This window comes from Myxocyprinus asiaticus, chromosome 4 (assembly GCF_019703515.2).
Source record: "Myxocyprinus asiaticus isolate MX2 ecotype Aquarium Trade chromosome 4, UBuf_Myxa_2, whole genome shotgun sequence".
NCBI classification, from domain to species: Eukaryota; Metazoa; Chordata; class Actinopteri; order Cypriniformes; family Catostomidae; genus Myxocyprinus; species Myxocyprinus asiaticus.
Window position 1 is genome coordinate 39,502,050 of NC_059347.1, and position 16,273 is coordinate 39,518,322.

The 16,273-nt window shown below is 39.3% G+C and overlaps 2 protein-coding genes across 10 annotated transcripts in view; one reads left to right on the forward strand and one right to left on the reverse strand.

Moving 5' to 3' along the window:
• Window positions 1-613: 613 nt before the first annotated feature.
• Window positions 614-10,258, reverse strand: LOC127438200 (UDP-N-acetylglucosamine--dolichyl-phosphate N-acetylglucosaminephosphotransferase-like). Of its 8 annotated transcripts, none has more exons than XM_051693621.1 (6): window positions 9,431-10,258; window positions 9,198-9,317; window positions 8,714-8,847; window positions 8,503-8,567; window positions 971-1,031; window positions 614-665 (listed from the first exon to the last, which is right to left on the reverse strand). In XM_051693621.1, coding segments are annotated over exons 1-5 (363 nt in total). In that variant the 5' UTR covers window positions 9,433-10,258; the 3' UTR covers window positions 614-665; window positions 971-989. The 8 variants fall into 8 exon arrangements, 4 of the variants coding, with proteins under 4 accessions (XP_051549581.1, XP_051549575.1, XP_051549566.1 ...); XM_051693615.1 differs by having other exon boundaries at window positions 621-665; window positions 947-1,031; XM_051693606.1 differs by lacking the exons at window positions 614-665; window positions 971-1,031 and adding an exon at window positions 4,346-7,992.
• Window positions 10,259-11,230: 972 nt separating this feature from the next.
• Window positions 11,231-16,273, forward strand: part of LOC127437498 (phospholipid transfer protein C2CD2L-like) — a 40,941-nt gene continuing 35,898 nt past the window's right edge. For both annotated transcript variants that reach the window (XM_051692472.1, XM_051692463.1), the window contains exons 1-2: window positions 11,231-11,547; window positions 12,973-13,408. In XM_051692472.1, the coding sequence (XP_051548432.1) occupies window positions 13,046-13,408 (363 nt within the window). In that variant the 5' untranslated portion in view covers window positions 11,231-11,547; window positions 12,973-13,045. The remainder of the gene's footprint in view (window positions 11,548-12,972; window positions 13,409-16,273) is intronic.

The following is a 16,273-nucleotide window of genomic DNA, read 5'->3' on the forward strand; positions in this document are numbered from 1 at the left end:
ATTATTCCAAACTTTTGGCCGCCATTGTACACAGGGTGACTGTGAAAACGCTTTTTCTGAATAAAATTTTTTTCTGGATGATGGCATGTGTTTATACCTTCAGAATATGTTGTCCTAATTTTCCTAGGTCCTTCTGTTTGAACTTAAGAGTAGCTCATGCCAAGCTTTCCTGTGTCTGACTGTAACCTACATTAATCAGTTTTAGAGGTCAGATGATTTAAATCATATTAGTACTGCATACATTTATTAAGAAATTGATAACAATGAACCCATTCCATCTGTCAAATATTTACTAATAAAACATTAGAGATGACAGATTAAAAGACATTAAATGTTCTGATTCAAGTGCATGTTAGATATCTAAATCTTCCTTTATGTTCAGCCCTTAGCTCATACTTTTTTAAATTGACCAAATATCCAAATAATCTCATAGTTGTGATAGCATGATATTCAAAAATATTTCTGAGCTAACCCACCTTGGTAGGCGGTGTCTGGGGCAGGGAATGATGTGAAACAATTGAGGCAGAGAGTAAATAAAGTTGATGACTTGGGGGATGAAGAAAAGCAGCATGGTCTTGCTGAAATGGCCGAGAATCCCAACCACTGCAAACGTCATTCCAGCAAAGTAACAGAAAGTGTCTCCAACGGACACTGAGGATCGGTACCTGAGTGGGTGTTTTGAAAAAGAGAATGTACATCGCTAAAGGCTGCTGATGCCAGTTTGTTTTTTTCTTAGAGTCATGTTTTCTTTTTCCTTTATTTAATGGTTAATATCTGTATATATGGTGTGAGACAACTGTCAAAAGGGTAACTTTTGAATACAAATATGTATAGTATTTGTTGACTTAGTAGTGTTCAGTAAAGTTAAATGTTTTAAAGTCTTGCTTTTAAGCATGTTACACACATTTGCAATAAAAGAAATTAAAAGCCATGATTTTAAACAAACCAACTGTGGTAGAAGAGGGCTAACATGGTGAAGAAGAAGGGAATCATGAAGTACAAAGAAAAGACGTGGTCATCCCTGTAGTCTCCTTAAAGAGAAAAGTTCAAAGAAAATCTATTGAAAAAAACATCCTGATATGTTAAGTTAAAATATATAGCTGCATGCCTATTTATACACTCAAATAATGTCAGTGATCTTGAACAAGCCTTTAAATATCTTCCTTATTTGAACCACTATAAATTAAAGGGAAAGATCACCCAAAAATGAAAATCTCTCATCATTTACACACCCTCATGCCATCCCAGATGTGTATGACTTTCTTTCTTCTACAGAACACAAATTAAGATTTTTAGAAGAATATCTCAGCTCTGTGGTCCATACAATGAAAGTGAATGGTGAACAGAACTTTGCAGGTCCAAAAATCATAAAGGAAGCACAAAAGTCTCCAGTGGCTAAATCCATGTCTTCAGAAGCAATGATAAGTGTGGGTAAGAAACACATAAATTTTTAAGTCCCAGTTTTTACTATAAACGGCATTTTCACTTTCACATTCTTTTTCTTTTGTTTTTGGTGATTCACATTCTTTGTGCAATTTATAGTAAAAAGGACTTTTATATTGATCTGTTTCTCACCCACACCTATCATATATATTCAGAAGAATCCATTCAACCACTGGAGTCTTCTGGATTACTTTTATGCTGCCTTTATGTGATTTTTGGACCTTCAAAGTTCTGGCCACCATTCACTTGCATTGAATGGACCAACAGAGCTGAGATACTCTTCTAAAAATCTTCACTTAAATGTAGATTTTCTAAAATTGTTATTCATGTCAGTACTAATGATGTCAGGCTTTGACAGTCGGAGATCACTAAAGATAATCTTAAAGAGGTGTGTGAACTTGCAAAAACAATGTCAGACATTGTAATATGCTCTGGCCCCCTCCCTGCTCACCGTGGTGACGAGGTTTATAGTAGATCAGTGTCACTGAATGGCTGGATGTCTGAGTGGTGTCCGGAGAATAGCATAGGATTTATAGACAATTGGAAGAGTTTTTGGGGCAGACCTGACCTGCTAAAGAGAGATGTACTCCATTGCTCTAGGGAAGATGCCGCTCTCCTCTCTAGTAATTTGGCTCATAGTCTTAATAATGATAGTATTTGACTAATTGGAGCCCAGGTCAGGAAGCAGACAAACTGGTTAATCCAAACGTCTGCGAGCTGCCTTGAGACGTCACACAGGTCACATAAACTACAACACATACTGTATCACCTAGAAATCATATAGAGGCTGTGTCTGTTCCCCGAACTACCAAACACAAACCCCTCAATAAATCATTTAGGAAACATTTGATTAGGGTCAAACTTGAAAGAAAAAAAAAACAACAACAAAAATTGAAGATAAACATCATATAAAGGTAGGGCTGCTAAACATTAGATCTTTTTCAACCGAAGCACTAATTGTAAATGAAATTATTACAGATCATAATTTGGATGTGCTCTATTTGACTGAAACTGGTCAAATAGAAACTGGATGAAGATATTAGTTTAAATGAATCTACTTCAACATTCAAATAGATAATGGAAATGACACACTGGTATTAGCATTTATCGATATTCTCAAATCATAAGGCCTGCAGACAAAAAAACTCCTGCAGGAGTCAGACAAAATGTGACAGGACCAACTCATCGCCATAGTTATACACTAGATTTAATTCTGTCATATGGAGTTGATGTTGATACTACAGAAATTCTACCGCAGAGGGATGATATCTCAGATCATTACCTCATCTCTTGTTTTCTGCAATCAGCTAATGTCATTCAATCTACACCACGTTATCGTTCAGGTAGAACTATTCTTTTGACCACTAAAGATAGCTTCACTGATAATCTTCCAGAATTGTCTCACATAATCAGTAAGCCAAAAATATGGAAGAATTTGATGTAATAACAGAAAATATAAATACAGTCTCTAGCACTCTTGATAGTCTAGCTCCACAGTACTTAAGTGAACTTCTACCACACTATTTTCCATCACGTTCATTACAATCACAAAATTCTGGCCTGTTAATAGTTCCTAGAATATCAAACTCCACAAAAGCAGGTAGATCCTTTTCCTATTTGGCTCCAAAACTATGGAATAATCTCCCTAACACTGTTCAGGATGCAAACACACTCACTCAGTTTAAGTCTAGACTAAATACTCATCTATTTAGCCAAGCATACACCTAATTTATCCATCAACTCACAATTAGGCTGCTGTAGTTAGATCTGCCGGAACCAGAAACATTTCTCAGAAACATTTCTCATAATCTATAACTCTGCAATAAATTGAATGGCATCTATGCTAATATTATTCTATTTGTTTCCCTGTCTCTACCTCGGGATTCAGAGCCGGCCAGATCCAGCTCCGTCCACTGCTACATGTTGCTGAGTAATGACGACAAACTACAGCCAGTGCTAGCCAGACATCACTTCAGTCTTTTACGACGTACTTCAGAGGATAAACTGATGCCAACTCCAACTGTAAGACACTGGATAATTCATATGCCATTGCCTGAACCTTGGACTTAGGATGGTCCTACTGAACATCACCGAAATGACCTGCTGGTTGAACTGTGATGCACCTCATTAATCTCTGCCTGAAACAGCTTTGTTTATTGATGAACTACACTCTTGAAATAGAATACACAGACTATCAATTAATTGGCAACAAAATAACATAGGACAATGCATCGATGTGAACTTCTGCAGTTAATCCAGGATGGACTTCAAAGACATTAGTCATTAATCTTACAGTTCATACAAAATCTTTGTCCCTTAACAATTACTTAGATCACAATTTTTAAACCATGACTTGCACTGCACACAAATAACTAATATTGGCATTATATTCATGCTGTTTAGCCAGAGGGGCACTGGCCCCCACAGTGAGCCTTTCCCCCAAGGTTGCTTTTCTCCATTAACCAGTAAGTATGCACCAATGCCAATTTTTCTCTTCCGATCCGATTTCGATAACTGAAATGTCAGTATTGGCCGATACCCTTCCTGATCCGATCCCAGTGTTTTTTTTTTGCATAATCAGTTTAAAATATCTTTACATTATTGTGTGGAAATAATTGTGTAGTGATTTCTACTCAATTCACCAATGATGTAGTGATTTTTGATCACGTGTCACTTAAGGTGTGGTTATGAGTGTATCAGATGACCCCTCCCCCTTTGCAATACAGGGCACCAGTTAAGAATACTATCTTAACAATTTAAGAACACTCCCAAAAGAGCTGTTCGATAATTTAGAATTAATATAAACTAGAGGGAGTTGGTCAACTGATTTATCTGAAGGATTTGTGAGTCTGGGCAACTAGTAGAGTCTTTGATCATCAACACAATGAAGACACAGTTGTAATAAAATTAATGAAATTTATTAACAATAGATATGCAAGAGTAAATACCACAATGATTAATAATGCTAATAACGAATATGCACTGCTAAAGGATAATAAACTAATAACCAAAAAGGAAAATACTGAATTAAACAATAAAACAAATAAATGGTTTGAACACAGAGTGGATAAATGCACTGCTGTTGAACTGAATGTAGCAATGGGAGAGAATTGTATTGGAATGCTCCTTATGGGAAACCACCTAATTGCTCTGGCAAAATGGTGATAAATAATGCTTATTTATCATTAAACAAATAATATACCTATTATTTGTAACAAGCTGACGCCAGGTAACTGTTATCTAAGCACGTTAGAAAAACATATGCTGCAGGTAATGCCAAGGTCTCTAGAAAGAGGTTTGGTAAGTTTATACGTGCCACACAGTCAGGTGATCAGTCCGGCAATAGAGATGTCTTCCACTGGCGATGCAGGTAGCGTGCAATTGGAAGAGTTGCGATCCAGTAGTCATTGCCACGCTGAGCTGGAGGATGCTGAACTTCAGACTGGGCAGCTGGGTCAGTTGAATCTTCACAGGGTTCTTTGCAGGCTGGCTGCGGCACTGAGGAGCTGTGTGGGACAGGCAATATCTGCTGATGTAGAGGTCCTCTGTGGACTGGGCTGCGTTGCTGGAGGGGCCGTAAGGGTCAGATAAGGTCCCTCAATGCTGGGGCCCTTTTTCAGCTAGAGGGCAGCAATATAGCAATAAAGCAATATAAAAGGTTTTGCTCGCAAAAGCTTAACCTCAGCTATTTTGTAGCCTCTTTCCTCGTCAGGTCAGAAACTCAGGACATGGTGTGTCTGCTAATGTCTCCTTCCCCGTCGAGTTGGAAACACAGGACAAGGGTGTGTCTATCCGGGGGACATATTTATCCCTTTCTGATGAGGAGGAGACTGAAATCTGGCGCCTTTCCGATCCTGGAGTATGATTGGCCACTGGTGTCTGAAGTAGCCACGGTGTTGCCCACCCTAGTATGGAACTCATTTGCATAGCATAAAGTACAGTGTTAAAACAGTGTCTTTAACGTTTTACCCATGCATTATTTCTTTACCAAACCTCTTTCAAATTATTAAAGGCACCGTATGGAATAGACAGAGACCAAACACGATAAGAAACAGTTAAGTCATCGTCCGTGCATTCGTTTATCTGTTAATAGGTCTGTCCTGTGAACTGTTGTGTTAACAGTCAATAACCATTAACATAAACTGTGCTTTGCATGAAGATGGAGTAGTTGTGTTGCAGTTTATATTAATTTAAGGCCTCCAAACCTATAGAATAGATCACTGCTTCTGCATCTGTGCGGTCCTGAAGGAATTTATGGCAGTTCTTGCCTAAAACTTAGAAATGAGTTTGGTGGGGCAGAAGGTCCCCCTTTCTGCCCTGTAAGAGGTGTCTGGCAGTTGTCTTAGCATCTTATCTGATGTTGCTGAACATTTGTTTATGTTCATTCACCAAGGATCCAATCACAGTGAGGTACATCTTCTTCCACACCGACAGTTAGAGAGGGGCCCTGCCATAAACTGGCCCCTGGAATTAACTGATGTTCACCACAATTGGGAGTACTCTTTTATATATATAAAAAAACACAAACCTCTAACTACACATTATTTCAATATACATGTATAGCTTATTAAGAAAAACTTTATTTTTACAATTAACAGCAATTCCAGTCTAAGTCTTTAGTAGAAAAGAAGCCAGGTTTCTTTGCATTTTTTTTTACTTGTATCTGGAACTTAAAGGATTCAGATATCTTTTTTGTTCAATTAAGATGTAAGATGTTAGTCCACTTTTCATTCACAGTTATTTTTTAGAACCCATTCAACTTAAATATTGTTATAATTTGAAATTAAATAATAATAATACAACAGAATTTTAAAATACAACTAATATATTTCAGTCATGCACCTTTAACTTGAAAGCCATCTGGCTTTATTTTGACGATCGGAACACTCCAGAAAATTTTTATGTCTGTATGTAGGATTCACAGTGGTTTAATTAGCATCTTATTCAAATTCTGGTAAAATGCTCCTCTGGTGCCATTCTAAATGCATATTATAAGTGAACCAAACTATTGAGCATCTACACCTGAGATGTTGTTTGGGAGTAACACTCACATATGAAAATATGTGCCTACGCGTGCTTATATTTGTGTCAACAGAGCAGCGCCATTCAATAACGCGCTGCGTAATAACTTATTAGACAGCCTTTTGCGATTCACAGAGCTATCGTATGTCTTCAAGTGGCTTTGAATAAAATGCACGATTCATATGGACTACTTTAATGGTGCTTTTATGGTTATTTTTTCAGTTTTGGAACTTGACAGTAACGAATATGACTAACACACAGTATCAGATTTGGATCGGGCTCGTCGGACCGATACCTGATCTGTCTAAAAACGTCAGTATCGGAGCCAATACCAATCCAGGTATCGGATCAGTGCATCTCTATTGACCAGCATCTTATGGAGTTTTGTGTTCCTTGCCACAGTCGCTGTATAAAGGACGGGCAAGGAGGAGGCGGGAATCGGCAGAACAGTCAACGTAAACTTTAATGAGAAACTCAACTTAAAAGAAACATAAACAGACACATATGCACAGTTCTTATGTTGGAGAACAAAGGACCGTGTGCATCTTTCTCTCTCGAACTGGCATCTCCGGCTGCCCTTTATCTCACTCTCCCGCTGATCAGCTTATTCAGCGCTGACCGTGCTCCATCACGGCCCGGCCACGCCCTCCTCCTTGTCACACTCCTCCCCCATCCGATTCAGGCCGGGGTGCCACCGGTCTGATTAACCCCCCCTCCCCCCCATCTCTGGAGGGGAGACGCTGCCCTTCCGACTGTTCTGTCAGCCGGTGGTCCACCCCGCCTCCTGCAAACCTGGGGGAGAGACGAGGGGAGGCGTGGGGAGAGGGAAAAGGCGAGCGGAGACACACACAGAGAGAGAGAGAGAGAGAGAGAGAGAGAGAGAGAGAGAGAGAGAGAGAGAAAACTTGCTCACCGGCTCCCGCACGCGCTGTCGCCTGGTCCTCAACCGCTCCTCCGCCCTCTGGCGGACGTCAGCTCGCTCCTCCGGCCCCTGGCAGACGGAACCACTCCTCCCCTTCTCGGCAGATGGCCGCAGTTCCTCCAGCTCTCGGCGGTGAGTCATCCGGCCCCTAGCGGCCAGAACCGCTCCTCCCCTTCTCTGCAGATAACAGCGATTCCTCCAGCTCTCGGCGGCTGGCAGTGACCCCTCCGTCCCTAGTCAGACGGCCGCGGCTGCTCCCCTGCCAGATGGCAGTAGTGAGGACTCTGCAACAGCGCATCCCTCATCCCTTCCAGGTTTAGGCACCACTGTAACAGTATAAAGGACGGGCATGGAGGAGGCAGGAACCGGCAGAATAGTCAACGTAAGCTTTAATGAGAAACTCAACTTAAAACAAATGTAAACAAACACAGACACATATGCAACGTGGCCACGTGCGTCTCTCTCTCTCTCTCGAACAAGCATCTCCGGCTGCCCTTTATCTCACTCTCCCGCTGATCAGCTGATTCAGTGCCGGCTGTGCTCCATCACAGCCCGGGCACGCCATCCTCCTCGTCACAGTCGCCTTCGGATTGCACACTGGGTTTCTAAATAAAATTATTATTTAACTATTTAATTATTTATTTTTATACACAATTTACAATTACACAATGATGATTCTAAGACTTTATAGATATTACAGTTTCATTTTCTGTTAAAGCATGATTTTCTGTAAAGCTGCTTTGAAACGATGTGTGTTGTGAAAAGCGCTATACAAATAAAAATGACTTGACTTGGCTTGTGTTCAGCAGATGAAAGAAAGTCATACACATCTGGTATGGCATGAGGGTGAGTAAATGATGAGAGAATTTTCATTTTTTAGTTGACTATACCGTTAAGATTAGTTTCCTGTCACTTTTTGTCTCTAGACAGTGATCTTTTCTGGAAGCCATAAAAGAGATTTGGATTTAACGTGAAAAAGAAAAACAATAAAATAGCAAATGCGCCATTACATGAAAATGTTCTTTTATCTCACCATTAAGCTCCAGTAAATTGAAAAGAATGATGGAGCCAGATATAAAGAGAGCCTGCCCTGGCTCAGTGCCATTGATACCCACCAAGATGTTGATGGTATTCGAGCAGAACACAGCCAGCATTCCCATGTACACATAATAAAGAATGCCTGAAACACAATATACAAGTAAATGTTTAGAATATCACAAATATACCATACATTTCCAACTAGAGGGCAAAAAATCAAACCCACCAATGTGTCAAGTCACAAACAGCACCAGGCCTTTTAGCAGATTTTCAAACTGTCAAACTCACCCAAGTCCAGATGCATCCCCAGCAGGACACGGAAAGGTTTGGGCACGACAATGACCGTGTTGCCAAAGTTAGTGAAGCAGACCATGAGGAGAGGCATGGAGGCCATAGCAGGCAGCAGTAGCTTGTGCCTTAAGCTTAAGCACATCATCCGCAAAACCCAAGAAAATCATGCAGCAGATAGCCAACAATGCACCAATCAGTTGCACAAACTACATTAATTATAAGCAAGAACAAAAAAACAAAACAAAGTCCAGAGGCCTAAGATGACATATTAGAGCTCCAGGAGTGGAAGTAGTTGACCATCCTTCTATAGCAAGGAATAGCACTTTAACAGTTACACCACAAAAAGAAAATCCTATTAATGAATAACTTTTGAGGTTGAGGTGCATTTAGTTAAAACTGACTTAAAGTTCTGATAAAAATTTTTGAGTTTTTGTTTATTGTAAAGGCACATTCAAGTGTTGTTGCTGGATTCAGTGCTCACCTCGTTGTGAGGGAACCTTTTACATTGCTCTCCATGAAGCAACTGAGGAAGGGGACAGGGATGAAGAGGAAGAGGATGATGAGGAATACTGTGCCGCTGATTACACCTTGTGACTCTGGCCTGGTCAATAAGAAGGACAGAAATGAGAGAGATTGCCTAAGTCAGCTTTCAGACATCATATTACAATGCATTCAGTACTCCAGATGCATGATAATGCATAATGAAACACTTACATCTATTTCTTTGTCGTTTTATTGAGGTCCATTCCATAGAGGCATGCAGATATGAAATGATCCTTAAAAGCTGGAATAAACTTGACTGTAGCAATGCAACCCAGTGCAGACATACAACAGTTGATGATAAGAGGAAGAGCAGGAATAGGAGACATCTTCTCCATGTACTAATTCGATCTATAACTACTTAATAACTACTATACAATATAAAAAATACTATATGTCTATCTGCAATCTGCATTAAATTCATACTGTTTCCTGTCACCAAAGTTCACAACTTTTATGTAGTATATCCATTGTGATGCTGTCATAAACTGAACAAGTTTCTTCAAGGTTAACTGATCGTTAAACTGTACTTCAGATGCAGCTATAGACCTCATTGCTGTAGAGAACATTAAAGGTAATCGCGAGTATATATATATATATATATACACTGAATCAACGAACGGCAGTTGACAGCTAGAATTCTGAGGTCAGATAAGTAAAACAGCAACACGCCCAAAAAATTATCAGTCCAAGTTTATAAGTAACTCATCGGCATCATGTAATCAGCATCTTTGACGTCTAAACGAGACAGATATGTTAGTTTACATTGCAGGTTTGCCTCTGAGCTCATCATCAAATCCACGTCTACTTCCGTCAACATAATCCCCCCCGCCTACTGCTTACATTCATATAACTCTGTTACTTTCTCTTCTCTCAGAAGCTGTTCACATGGCAGACATAAAAAGTTTTTAAGTAAAAATTAGATAAATACTGTACTTTAGTGATAAGGTAGGTATTTGTCAGAGAAACGTATAAATATATATTTTTGTCATCTTGGTTTCAGTCGAACCTTTTCAAGTGTAACACAACCGGAATCAAATGAGAAGTATATTAAAGGTCCCTATAATGACTGTTGCTCGCTCTCTCTCTCTCTCCACACACACACAGAAAAGGGAAAAGAAAGAAAGCAAAAAATTTGGGTTATGGTGGGGCACTTACAAAGAAAGTGATTTGGGCCAATTTGTAAACGTTAAAATACTCACTGTTTCAAAAGTATAGCCACAAGACATATACAATGTGCGTGTAAACATGATTTTTAGTTTTAACAGAAGAATTAATGTAAGGGTTTTTATTTTCATTATAAGCTTCACATTTCTGCCTTTAAACCCTCCAAACATTGGTCCATTCACTTCCATCATTAGCGCCTCTGGACCTCGATTTTTGTTTTTGTTTTTTTAAAGAAAAGGAGGGATGAGTCAAAATACATTTTTGTAGTGATCAAATTACGTCACAAATGCTTAACTTTGTTGAACTCGGAATATTCCTTTAACACACTGAACATAATATAAAAGTCTTATGTTCAAAGCCCTGAGATCTATATGTACCGTTATGGGGATCGGGGTGATTGTAGATGTTGTATGCAAACAATAAATTGATTTTGAGAAGAAACGTCTGTGAAATCATAAAAATTCATTTTAATAATGCATTAAAAATTAATTATAATTTCAGATATTTTAATAAAATATTTATTTAAGCTTTTTGACAGTGTCTATATATATATATATATATCGTTTTGTAGTATAGAGCATGCCAAAAGTCAGAAAATGTTTTTTAGGATTCTTATGAATGAGATAAAGTAGTTCCTGATAACGTGGATATGGCAATTATAAGGGTTTTATGACATTATGTTAAAGTCCTCAGAGACATCAGTGCACGCGCGCTTGAGAAGCCGGAGAAGGGGCATTGCGCACGCGCCACTCCGGCAGCCCGAGAACACCGTGTGTATCTCTTTAAATTCGTGCAGTGTGTGTTGTGTTGCTATTTGACAGCTCGTCTGTTCTGTTCCTGCGCATTACCATTACAGACTGTCCGACACAGACGGAGGGAGACGCATTTTCTCTTGCGCTGACAGCACTGGATGTTATAAATGTGTGATTTTTACTATGCTAAATGTTCACAAAAGGGGGGCATGTACCAATCAACTCCGGTCTGATCGATGAAGATGTGAGGAATACCGACTGGGTCTGAAGATTGGTGTTGAGATGAGGAAGACATGATGTAGCCATGGAGCTGTGCATCTGTAGTTAGCGTTAACAGGGCTCACCGTAAAGACAGCGCTTCTCATCCAATCGGTAATAATTCTCCTCAATGGCTTTTTCCTACAAACACTGTATATGCTCGGCGTTATTATGACACGGAGGCGGTGACTCAACATCTTGGGAGCTGCCTACCTATCCAGGATTTTTGGACATTATAGTGTCGTTCTGAATCACTGAAGTATGTGTTATGTGTGAGCTGACTCGTAATTCGCATATAATGCCCAAAAATGCTGTCTCGGTGGTTAACTCGCTGTGTTTTGACACACAGGCCGTGATTCTTAAATGGTGATCAGTGAGGGCGACGTAAACATGCATTATTTCGCAAGAACGTTATTATACGCAACACCATAATAAGTATATTTGCCTCTCTGTGAAAAGAAAAGAAATTTAAATACATAAGATGGGTCATAATAAGCCCATGAGCAAATTCGACGTTGCAATGCAGCACTGACCAAAAACACAGCTGGAATCAGGCTGCTGTGCTGTCAGTTTGTGACATAATCGGACCAGGTGCAGCCTACAGATTTCGCAAAGGACTAATGTTAGGGGCTGTGTCTTGCTCTTTAAAAAAAGAGAAGAAGAAGAAGAAAAAGAAGCTAGACCTAACGCGATTGAACAGAACGCAGATGTAAATAAACGCGGCGTTCCTGCGCGAGGCGCTGAAAAACAGCTGGACGCGCTAGCGCAAGTTTACATAGTAAAACAATTGACGGGCGGACTCACGCAAAAACGCGTCCGGCGTGAATGGCATTAAAGCAAGCTGATTTGAGTTTTCTGGAAGGAGTTCAGGACTTCTCCGGTTTCAGGGCAGGCATTGCATGTCACACTTTCACCGAAATGCTAGTCAGTTTGCTTAATTACTTAAACTTTTAAGCACACGTGGTAATACAGACACGACACATGCACTTGTAAGTCTCTTAGATAAGAACATGTATCGTAACCCTTACAAAAAGTTACTATGGGAACGGTATTTTCTGTTGCCGCAGTAAACCTTTGGTAACTTGGTATTAGCCATCATTGTCATTAACAAAAAAATAAAATAAAATAAAATAAAAAAATAAAATACTTTCGTTACTTTGAAATATAAACTATATAATAAAATAAATTACATTACATATTAATTCATACAGGTTTCACAGTAGTAACAATAATTGTTATAATTGTAGTATTGTGATGGAAACTATGGTTACCATGGTAAAGGAAAGTTTCTTTGATAACAAAACATTAGCCAATAATTTAAAATTCAGTACATGTAAATAGAGGAAGAAACCTTACTTTCCCAATCTGTGAAGAAGCATGAAGTTCACCTTTATGTTCTTATTCTGTAATACAGTATGTTCTGTCAATGTTCGAATGGGATGATTTTAACATGTGTTGTCATTGCTGCATGGCAAAATTTCCCTGCATCCAATCTTTTTCCAGTCTACTTACTCTGTCTCTCTCTCTCACCTTCCCCAGAGTTCCAACCTTCGTGAGTCAAGATTTTCAACCCTTCTTAAAAATGAGACTAAAGTGATCAGTGATTAGGGAGATGACGACTTTCCAGGACGTGAGCTGGCTGGTTCAGGTGGCGCTCTTCTGCGCCTCTGTTCTGGTCGTACTAGCCTGGCTCATTCAGTTCTTGCTGGCCTTGCTGCGCCCTAGGTGGTGCGCCATAGTCCAGGGCAAGAGGGAGACCCCCTGGCAGCTGCCTCTGAGTCTCACCCACCAGACCCTGACAGGTGGCGTATGGGGTTCCCTCTTGAGACTGAGGCTGGGGCGAGATGGGGCAGGGAGTGACACAGAGGCGGGTGTCAAAGGTCTTTTGTCTTCGCTCTTTGCATTCAAGTCGTTCAGGGAGCACTGGCAGAGAGCCTGGGTGCGAGCACTCAACGAACAGGCCTGTAGGCAAGGGGTGAGTTTGATCTGAGTAGCAAAATTACATTTATTATGAGACGGTACAGTGTGGGAGGTTTTTGTGTATAAATACAGTTGAAGTCAGAAGTTTACATACACTTAGGTTGAAGTCATTAAAACTATTTTTTAACCACTCCACAGATTTCATATTAGCAAACTATAGTTTTGGCAAGTTGTTTAGGACATCTACTTTGTGCATGACACGAGTAATTTTTCCAATAATTGTTTACAGACAGATTGTTTCACTTTTAATTGACTATATCACAATTCCAGTGGGTCAGAAGTTTACATACACTAAGTTAACTGTGCCTTTAAGCAGCTTGGAAAATTCCAGAAAATGATTTCAAGCCTTTAGGCAATTAGCCAATTAGATTCTGATAGGCTAATTGGCTAATTGGAGTCCATTGGAGGTGTACCTGTGGATGTATTTTAAGGCCTACCTTCAAACTCAGTGCCTCTTTGCTTGACATCATGGGAAAATCAAAAGAAATCAGCCAAGACCTCAAAAAAAAAAAAAAAAAAAAAAATGTGTGGACCTCCACAAGTCTGGTTCATCCTTGGGAGCAATTTCCAAATGCCTTAAGGTACCACGTTCATCTGTACCAACAATAGTATGCAAGAATAAATACAATGGGACCACGCCATCATACCGCTCAGGAAGGAGACACATTCTGTCTCCTAGAGATGAACGTAGTTTGGTACGAAAAGTGCAAATCAATCCTTGAACAAGAGCAAAGGACCTTGTGAAGATGCTGGAGGAAATAGGTAGACAAGTATCTATATCCACAGTAAAACGAGTCCTATATTGACATAACCTGAATGGCTGCTCAGCAAGGAAGAAATCACTGCTCCAAAACCACCATAAAAAAGCCAGACTACAGTTTGCATCTTACTTTTTGGAGAAATATCCTCTGGTCTGATGAAACAAAAATTTAACTTTTTAGCCACAATGAGTGACCATCGATATGCTTGGAGGAAAAATGGTGAGGCTTGCAAACCGAAGAACACCATCCCAACCTTAAAGCATGGGGGTGGCAGCATCATGTTGTGGGGGTGCTTTGCTGTAGGAGGGACTGGTGCACTTCACAAAATAGATAGCATCATGAGGAAGGAAAATTATGTGGATATATTGAAGCAACATCTCAAGACATCAGCCATGAAGTTAAAGCTCGGTTGCAAATGGGTCTTCTAAATGGACAATGACCCCAAGCATACCTCCAAAGTTGTGGCAAAATGGCTTAAGGACAACAAAGTCAAGGTGTTGGAGTGGCCATCACAAAGCCCTGACCTCAATCTGATAGAACATTTGTGGGCTAAACTGAAAAAGCATGTGCTAGCAAGGAGGCCTACAAACCTGACTCAGTTACACCAGTTCTGTCTGGAGGAATGGGCCACAATTCCAGCAACTTATTGTGAGAAGCTTGTGGAAGGCTACCCAAAATGTTTGACCCAAGTTAAACAATTTAAAGGCAATGCTACCAAATACTAACAAAGTGTATGTAAACTTCTGATCCATTGGGAATGTGATGAAAGAAATAAAAGCTGAAATAAATAATTCTCTCTACTATTATTCTGACATTTCACATTCTTAAAATAAAGTAGTGATCCTAACTGACCTAAGATAGGAAATGTTTTCTATGATTAAATTTCAGGAATTGTGAAAAACTGAGTTTAAATGTTTTTGGCTAAGGTGTCCATGTAAACTTCTGACTTCAACTGTAGGCATGTGTTTTCATTGTTCCATGCATGTTTATACATGTGTAAGAGTATTTATAGGCTGTGTGAGTGCGTGTAGGCATAATATCATGGCCTGGCTACTTGTTAGTGAAGGTGTGGGTGTTAGAGAGTCAGGGGAAGCAGGAGTGAGAGACAGGTTCTTGTAAAACAACCACACACACACTCCTCCATCCCATCCTCCCTCAATTCTGCTTTGTAGTTACACATGGCATGCCTCCATCTTCCTTCTCCTCGAAGGCATTATTTCATGTAGCCAAATTTGCACTTTAATTTCTTGGCTAATCAGTTTATATGAGCATTTGTGAATGAGGATTTGCTAATGGCTGTCCTAAAAGCCACGCAGAATATGTGATGTGTATATTTATAGGTTCATAATATTTCGTTGTTTTATATTTAAGAGTCATATGCTCTGCCGGACACATATTTCATTATTATAATTGTTAATTATAACTCATAATTATTACACGGTTTAGACTTATGATTATTATTGCTGCTCAATATCAGCAATAATCTGCTGCCCATTCCTCTGCAGTTGAACAACCAATCCTAGATTGTACTATCTTTTTCCTGTCTTAACCATTAACTAGTGATTCTCAACCGGTTTTGCTTCAGGACCCCAGATTTTTTACTGGTGTCCCAACACAGTACTAATTTTTTATTGCACAAAAGTAGAGAAAACGTCCTTATAATATGTACATTATTTATTATATATTAATATTAACAATATTAACATGAATTATTAAGTTTAAATAGTATACATTTCTGTAGGCAATAATAATAATAATAAAAATATATATTGTATGTAGTCTGAGTTGTGTTTTATTTTACATTTTGTTCATGATTTTCGAGGATAAGGACACGCAACCTGTCCATGTTGGCATCTACTTAATTTGGCTCGCTTCTACCAAGTGACAGATTAATAATCAAAGTAATTGATTGGAAGCACAGCCTTTGACGTCAACAAAAAATATTTGGGAAGTATTTTCTCCTCCCTTTAAAAATGTGATAAGCCTATATATTTTACTATGCTATTAATGCACGGTTAGTTTCAATTTATTAGCATTGTTTTTTTACCTGCTGTCTACAACTCTATCAAAACAGATCTGTGACCTTAACCCACCAGTTG